The 9,126-nt window shown below is 38.8% G+C and overlaps 1 protein-coding gene across 1 annotated transcript in view; it reads left to right on the top strand.

Annotated features, from left to right (window-relative positions):
- The window catches only part of CLPX (caseinolytic mitochondrial matrix peptidase chaperone subunit), a 36,404-nt gene that overhangs the window by 9,606 nt on the left and 17,672 nt on the right, over nucleotides 1-9,126 (top strand). Inside the window, exons 3-4 of the mRNA XM_012801803.2 lie at nucleotides 1,921-2,038; nucleotides 9,032-9,126. Coding sequence (XP_012657257.1) covers nucleotides 1,921-2,038; nucleotides 9,032-9,126 — 213 coding nt within the window. The remainder of the gene's footprint in view (nucleotides 1-1,920; nucleotides 2,039-9,031) is intronic.

Raw genomic sequence — 9,126 nt, 5'->3', positions numbered from 1 at the left:
CATGACATCACGCTCACAGCAACCTCCAACTCCTGGGCTCAAGCGAGTCTCCTGCCTCAGCCTCCCAAGTAGCTGGGACTATAGGTGCCCGCCACAACGCCTGGCCATTTTTTGGTTGCAGCCATCGTTGTTTGACGGGCCCAGGCTGGGGATTCGAACCCGCCACCTTAGGTGTATGTGGCTGGCGCCTTAGCCGCTTGAGCCACAGGTGCCGAGCCAAGTTTTTAATATTCTAAATTAGTAAAGATGTGTCATTAAATAATCTGTGTAGTCAATGGGGTTAAATTAGGAATAATTGTCATTTCTGGCTTTTGTAAAGCTCTTACAACTTTATAGTGTAAACCCCACTTTATCTTCTACTTTAAAATCTTGGATTTCTGGTATAATTTAATGTTGGGCTTCTCTATAGCATGTAAATAGATGATTGGTGGTTGTATTGGGTCAGTGACCTCTCATGAGTTTTTTTCATTATGTGAATTTGACTGACGTTTGAGTTAATATTATGTGCTACCAGGTGTCCAACTTATGGCCTATGAGTTGCATACAGATTATTTGTGGACTCTTGCTTATCTGCAGTGGGGGATATCCCAAAAATTATACATAGACCTTTTCTTAAGTTCATCAGCTTTTGTTAGTTTTTGTGTATTTAATGTGTAGTACAAGACAATTCTTAAGATTGTAATGTGTGGCAGAAAAGAAAAATGGTTGGACACCCCTGTCAACTAAACAAAAGGCAAGATACTTTATTTTTCCTTTTTTGGGGTGGAGAGGGGGAACAGAGCCTCAGACTCTGTTCTGCCCAGACTAGAAGTAGCTTATAGCAGCCTCAAACTTCTGGGTTCAAGCAATTGTCCTGCCTCAGCTACCCCAGTAGCTGGAACTACAGGTGCTCATCACAATGCCGAACTAATTTTTCTATTTTTAATAGAGACAGGTCTCACTCCTGGTCAGGCTGATCTTGAACTCCTGAGCTCAAGTGATCCTCCTGCCTCACTCAGCCTTCCAAAGTACTAGAATTACAGGCATGAGCCATTATGTCAGGCCCTAGTTGGCAAAGCACTTTGTTCAATACTTAATCCTAATGAAAGCTCTCTGAAGTAGGTAAAATTATTCCCATTTTAGAGGAGAGAAAAGTAAGATATAAAACTGTTGAGTCACTGCCTGCCATGATAATAACAACTAATTCAGTTTCGTTGAAATGTAGTGTTTTGCCTTTAGTAACTTTTTTTCCTATTGCTCATTTTGAGTCATTGAAAGATAGCTTTTTTTTTTTTTTTGAGACAGAGGCTCACTCAGTCGCCCTGGGGTTGAGTGCCATTGCATCATAGCTCACAGAAACCTCAAACGCTAGGGCTCAAGTGATTCTCTTGCCTCAGCCTTCTGAGTAGCTGGGACTACACAGCACCTGGCTATTTTTTAGAGATGGGGTCTTGCTCTTACTTAGGCTGGTCTCCTGAGCTCAAGCAATCCACCTGCCTCAGCCTCCCAGAGTGCTGGGATTACAAACAGGAGCTACCGTGCCCAGCCCTAAAAGAAAGCTATTTATTACACATACTGGCACACACCATGTAAAGGAAGACTGCAGATAAATGTATGTGTTTACTAGAACTGATTAGATTTTTGTGGTAAATAAATCATTGGACACCAGTGATAATAGATCTAAACAATACCAATAATTTCATTCCAGACATTTAAAAAGTTGTTAAGATTGGGGCGATGCCTGTGGCTCAAAGGAGTAAGGCGCCGGTCCCATATGCCAGAGGTGGCGGGTTCAAACCCAGCCCCAGGCAAAATTGCCCCCTCAAAAAGACAAGTTGTTAAGATTAGTTACAAACAATACTGTTTACATTTAAGTTACGTATAAAATGGTTGCCTGAAACTAATAACTGACACTCTGTTTTTCTCCTCCACAAACATTAGAAATCAGTGAGTGAGGGAAGCAATAAGAAGTCGGGCTCTGGGAATTCTGGGAAAGGTGGAAACCAGCTGCGCTGTCCTAAATGTGGTGACTTGTGCACGCATGTAGAGACCTTCGTGTGTAAGTATTATTACTTCTGCTCTTCTTTTTCCCTACATTTTCTATAAATCATTAAACGCACAGAAATATGTATTTGTATAAAATATATAATGCATACATTTATATAGGCATAAATTTGCATATTATATAAAAATATATAAATTACATTATGTTCACCACATACTAAAAGTTCTCAGTACTGGTAATAATTGCACTGTAGTATGAGAGGAAATTTAAGTTTGTTGCTTTATTTTGCTTACGTGTGTTTATTTCAAATTTGGATGTTGTGAATTATTGTGTGTGATTATTGAGCTGTAGGACAACCAAGATTTCTTATTCTGTATTTATTATTACATTCTTCAAATACCTTTTGAGCATCTCCTATGGCTGGGAAGGTCAATCATTCAAATACTGAGATAATTTTCTTCTCTGAGTGCTTACCAGGGGAAGTACCTATGCAATTATGGGAAGAGTCTTGTAAGTATTAATAATTCAGACCCTAAGAGAGGGGAAAAATCAAGTATCCTACTTCTGCTGTTAATGTCAGTAACTCTGAAATGTAAAAATGCTGCTGTAGATATTTTCTTAATGAACCAAATAATCAGATAATCAGATTGCATGATTTAGAGTTAATGGTAATGACTCAAGGGTAAATTATATTGTACCCTCATGTCAGTCTTCATATACAGGGTGGACATAAAGTTCGTGTGCAATCTAAAATAGTTTAACCTGTAAATCACACATGAACTTTATGGACACCCTGTTATATAATCTAGTTGTGAAAGGGTTGATTGTCAAGGACTTCTGTTACTAATGATTAACTGGAGAGGACTCTCCATATCCTGACCCTAATGTTGAGAATTTAGCGGCCATTTCACCTTTACCATTAATATTCATTGGTCACCATATGAAAAAGACTATTGGTAGCATGTTTTTTTTTTGTTTGTGAGTTTGTTTGTTTTTTATTGCCTTCGGTAGAGTGCTATGGCATCACAGCTCATAGCAACCTCCAACTCCTGAGCTTAGGCAATTCTCTTGCCTCAGCCTCCTGAGTAGCTGGGACTACAGGCACCTGCCACAACGCCCAGCTATTTTTTTGTTGCAGTTTGGCCAGGGTCAGGTTCGAACCTGCCACGCTTGGTATATGGGTCTGGCGCTCTACCCAATGAGTCACAGGCACCGCCCTGGTAGCATGTTTTTATATTTTGGAAGGACTTTAAAGTAGCTCAATTCCATACTAGAATATTAGAGGTTCTCTTCATAGTTTTGCCTAGTAAAGGTTGTAAACAGAGTCAAGTCTGAACAGAAATTAATTTGAATCACAATATAAACTGAAAGTGGTAGAACTGGATGATAAAACTATCTAGACAACTTTGATGTGATATAATAAAATTCCGAGGAGACTGAGAATTGCTCAACTTATAAGGGCCAGTGTCATATATATTTTTAGTTAAAAATTTTCCTTTTTTTCTGTTCAGAGAAAGATTTTGAACTTTGCAGACTTAAAGAATAATTTCTTACATTAGGAAGAGAAAGAAACTAACATTTAATAAATGCTAACATATATAATTTTATTCTTACTACCTTTTGTCAGGACAAGGGGTATTCTCACTTTTATAAATAAAGATGAGACTTAGTGGGTTTTAAGTAACTCATTTAAGGTCACATAGTAGTAAAGATTTCCTATTCAGAAATTCTTATCCCTTAACATTTCAACAACTAGATATTCTATAGAGGTAAACGATCTACTTTTCTTATTAAATTTATTTTTCTTTTATGCAGTGTTTTCAAAATTTGTCAGATGATATTAACCACTGAAGCCACCTGTTAAACAGAGATTCTCAAACTCCTTCCTTAGATTAATAAGATTCTAAAGATGTAAGATGAATATGATTGCACCACTGCACTCCAGTCTGGGTGACAGAGCGAAAACCCCATCTTAAAACAAACAACAACAAAAAATCAAACCAGGCTGGGTGAGGTAACTCACACTGGTAATCCTGGCACTCTGGGCAGCTGAGGTAGGTGGATTACTTGGGCTCAGGAGTTTGAGACCAGCCTGAGCAAAAAAGTGAGACCCCATCTCTACTAAAAATAGAAAAACTGAGGCAAGAGGATCTCTTGAGCCCAAGAGTTTGAGGTTGCTTGTGAGCTATGACTCCACAGCACTTTGCCCAGGGTGACAGCTGGAGACTCTGTCTTAAAAAATAAAACAAACAAAGAAAATCCAGACCAAGTGTTAACCCTGTAATCAGGCTAGTACAGTGGCTCACACCTGTAATCCTAGCACCCCAGGAGGAGGCTTGAGGGCTGGTGGTTTGGATTGCTTGAGCTCAGGAGTTCGAGGCCAGCCTGAGCAAGAGTGAGACCCTCATCTCTAAAAAAGAAAAAATACTCAGGTGTTGTAGTGGGTGCCTATATTCCCCACTACTCAGGAGGCTAAGGCAAGAGGATTGCTGGAGCCCACAAGTTTGAAGTTGCTGTGAGCTACGAGGATGCCACGGCACTCTACCCAGGACAACAGAGTGAGACGTTGAAAAATATACTTAATGTACTGTCTTGGCGCCTGTGGCTCAAGCAGCTAAGGTGCCACCTACATATACCTGAGCTGGCAGGTTCACATCCAGCCCAGGCCTGCCAAACAATGACAGCTGCAACCAAAAAATAGCCAGTCATTGTGGCAGGCGCCCTATAGTCCCACCTACTTGGGAGATGGAGGCAGGAGAAGTGTTTAAACCCAAGAGTTGGAGGTTGCTGTGAGCTATGATGCTACAGCACTCTACCTAGGCTGACAAAGTGAGACTCCATCTCAAAAGAAAAATTACATGTATAAAGAAGTCTTCAACTCAATAATAAAAAGATAACTCAATTTAAAAATGAACAAAGGAATTAAACAGACATTTCTCCAAAGAAGATATACGAATGCATATCTTCCTTTATAAAGAATAGAACCTTATAGATATGGCTCGGCACCTGTGGCTCAAGTGGCTAAGGCGCAGCCACGTATACCTAAGGTGGTGGGTTTGAATCCAGCCCAGGCCCACCAAACAACAATCATGGCTGCAACCAAAAAATAACCAGGTATTGTGGCCGGTGCCTGTGGTCCCAGCTACTTGGGAGGCGGAGGTAGGAGACTCACTTGAGCCCAGGAGGTGGAGGTTGCTGTGAGCTATGATGCCACGGCACTCTACCCAGGGGGACAGCTTGAGGCTCTGTCTCAAAAAAAAAAAGAACCTTATGGATAAAGCTACAGTTTCTGTAGTGTATCTTTGTTGAATATATGACTATTTTTTAATTTTTATTTAACATGTAACTATTTAAAAAGTATAAGTGATATATTGTTCATATTTTTGCAAATTGTTTTCAGTAAGCAATATTTTGATAGCTATGTATGTTAATACAGTTGAATTTTAAACAAGGTGGGTTTGAACTGCGAGGGACCACTTATACACAACTTTTATTCAGCCAAATTCAGATGATCTGCATACATGGAGAGCCAACTTTCTGTATATGCAAGTTCTGCAGGGCCAACTGCAGGACTTGAGTATGTGTGGATTTGGTCACAGGGGGGCAGTCCTGCAAGCAATCTCTGTGTATACTGAGGGATGACTGTACATATGGGTCTAGTCCTTTTCTTTTTAGAATTTATTTTTACTGAGATCTTCACATACCATATAATTCACCCAGCGATTTTAATATATGTACTGAGTTTTACATGTATAATCATCTCCACTAATCCCAAAACAGTTTTCATCACCACAGAAAGAAACCCCACTGAACTAAGTCACTCTGCACCTTCCTCTTCTCTGAGCCTTGGCAGCCGATAACTTCTTTCTGTCTTTATGGATTTGTCTATTCTAGATATTTCTTATAATGGAATTATATAATATATGGCATTTTGTGTCTGGCTTCTTTCACTTAGCACATTTTCTAGGTTTGTCTGTGTTAAGGCATGTGTCAGTATTTCATTGCTTTTTATGGCTGAAAAATACTCCATTGTTTGATGGACATTTGGATTGTTTCAACTATTTGGCTATTCTGAGTAATGGTGTTATGAACATTTGTGTATGTTCTTGTGTGGACATATGTTTTTAATTGTCTTAGACATATATTTAGGAGTAGAATTGCTGGGTCATATGGTAACTGTTTAGTTTTTATAGAATTGGCCAAACTGTTTCTCATGGCAGCCATACCATATTACAGTCAAAAATGTATGAGAGTTCCAATCTCTCCACTTTCTCGTCACCACTTATCTATTTTATTCATAGTAGATGTGAAGTGGTATCTTATTGTGATTTTGATTTGCATTTCCCTGATGACCAATGATGTTGACTATGTTTTCATATGCTTATTAGCCATTTGTATATCTTCTTTGGAGAAATGTCTGTTTAATTCCTTTGTTCATTTTTAAATTGAGTTATCTTTTTATTGTTGAGTTGAAGACTTCTTTATGCATGTAATTTTTTTTTTTGGAGACGGAGTCGCACTTTGTCACCCTAGGTAGAGTGCTATGGCATCACAGCTCACAGCAACCTCCAATTCCTGGGCTTAGGCAATTCTCTTGCCTCAGCCTCCTAAGTAGCTGGGACTATAGGCGCCAGCCAAAATGCCCAGCTGTTTCCTTTTTTTAAATTTTTATGTGTGTAATACTTTAAAAAAAAATTTTTTTTTTTGAGACAGTATTTCACTCTGTTGCCCAAGCTAGAGTGCAATGGCATCTTCATAACTCACTGCAACTCAGACTCATGCCACCACCATGCCTGGTTAATTTTTTAATTTTTTGTAGAGATGGGGTCTTGCTGTTGTGTCGACTAGTCTCTGACTCCTGGCCTCTCTCTAAATCAAGCAATCCTTCTACCTTGGCCTCTTAAAGTGCTGTGATTATAGGGGTGAGCCACTGTCCCCTGTCCCAGATAGTCTTTGAGTATAATACTTTTTGATGGCTTACTATACTGATGTGTCTGTTGGGGTTGGAATTAAACTTCTCTGCAGTGGTTTATAGATTTTATGGTGGGCCTTGAAAAGTGTTCAGAATTGTGAGGAACTTGTATTTAAACAATTTAATAAAAAGGTTTTAATTAAGGTAGTCTTTCTTCCATAATACCTGGCTACTTTTTATTGCAGTTGTCATTGTTGTTTAGCAGGCCCAGGCTGGGCTTGAACCCACCACCTTCAGTGTATTTGACTGGCACCCTACCCACTCCTCAGCTACAGGTGCCACCCTTTTTATTTTTGCAGTTGTCATTGTTGTTTAGCTGGCCCTGGCTGGGTTTAGTCCTGCCACCCTCAGTGTATGTGACTGACGCCGTAACTACTGTGCTATGGGTGCCAAGCCTTCAGGCCATGTATTTTATATAAAGGGTATAGTTTAGGTGAAGTAATCATTTCAAGGGAAGAGAAAAAATATGCATTGCAATAGTTGTAATTTTTTCCCAAGATAACATTTATGTGTGTGTGTGTGTATATGTATTTTTTTTTTTTTTTTGCAGTTTTTGGCCGGGGCCAGGTTTGAACCTGCCACCTCCAGTATGTGGGGCCGGCCGGCGCCCTACTCCTTTGAGCCATAGGTACCACCACCACCCCAAGATAATATTTTGATAAATAAGTCAAATCCTTGAACTTGAGTGTATGTTGAACTTGATTCAGTGTAAAATTGCATTGCAAATATTCAAGTTGAACTTAAGCAGTCCTTCAACAGTAGAGCAAAAAGGGATATGATTTGTTGGTGTTTAATCTCTTTCCCTTTGACCTAATTTCCTAGAGAAGTATTTTGTTCTTGGGCCAGATTTTCCTGTCACACAGCCTAAACTAGATTGGAAGCATCTTTGCCCTTTAATCCTTGCCCTGTTTGTCACCAGTAGCAATTGTAAAGTAATGCCTCATTATAAAGGCATTGACCATCTTTCCCAATGATGGGAAATGGTAAATATGTATTTGGGCTTGTGTTAATCGCAGGCATTTGGAATAACTTGGTCTCTTTCTTAAACATGCATGAGGCCTCTTATAGTTTGAAGTTTGCTATTAGAATTTATCCACAAGTTGGGGTTTTTTTGGTTGGTTGATTTTGGTTTTTTTGAGACCAAGTCTCACTCTGTCATCCTGGGCAGACTGTTGTGGCATCATCATAGCTCTCAGCAGTTAACATTAAACTCCCGAGCTCAAGCCATCCTCTTGCCTCAGCCTCCAAAGTAGCTGGGACTATAGGCATGTATCACCATGCTTGGCTACCTTTTTCTATTTTTAATAGAGATGGGGCCTCACTCTTGCTCAGGCTGGTCTCGAAGTCCTGAGCTCAAGCAGTACACCTGCCTTGGCCCCCCAAAGTGCTAGCATTATAGGATTGAACCACTGGGCCCAGGCCTTGTATGATTATCTTTAAATCAAATCAATATGACTGAAAAAGTTGTTATTTTGTTTCTTAGTAGTTTTTTGGTCGCAGAAATAGAAACTAGTGAATTACTTAGAGATAAAACAAGGAAGATATGAAATAACTTTATATATTTACCAAGTCATAATTTTTAAATACTCTGAGAGAGTATTGAGAGAACCTAAAGAATATACCTTTTTACATTTTTAGGTATTGAAATAGATTTTCTCCTTTAACTTCTGTGTATTTTTTAAATTTTTCACAATAAAATATTGGAAAAATAGATTAACCTATTTGTACATTTTTTTACAGTTTGTTCATTCAGGTGTTTCAGTAAAATAGATGATTAGTATTCTCAAAGTGGTTTGTAAAATTATCTCTAATGAATGAGAAGTTTAAGAATTTCAGTCATTCTTGTAAGTATGTCACAAAATGAAAGAAACTAGAGGAAATGAACAAAAGGTAGTCTACTGAACTCCTGTATCTTTGTAGTATACTTAACGTGTCAGTGAGGCTGTATGGCTAGTGGAGCAATCTGTAATTCTGCTTTTTGTCAAGTGCAGAGCTTTAGTTTATAGTGAGTCTTATATGTTAAGTGCTACTGACATTTTTTATTTTGTTCTACTGACCTCTGTTTTCTTTTACAGCATCCACCCGTTTTGTCAAGTGTGAAAAATGTCATCATTTTTTTGTTGTGCTATCTGAAGCAGACTCAAAGAAAAGCATAATTAAAGAACCTGAA

This window comes from Otolemur garnettii, unplaced genomic scaffold (assembly GCF_000181295.1).
Source record: "Otolemur garnettii isolate 467f Iridium unplaced genomic scaffold, OtoGar3 scaffold00011, whole genome shotgun sequence".
In the NCBI taxonomy this organism is placed as follows: Eukaryota; Metazoa; Chordata; class Mammalia; order Primates; family Galagidae; genus Otolemur; species Otolemur garnettii.
The sequence above is the reverse complement of the archived record's forward strand: the minus strand, read 5'-3'. Positions and strand labels throughout refer to the sequence as shown.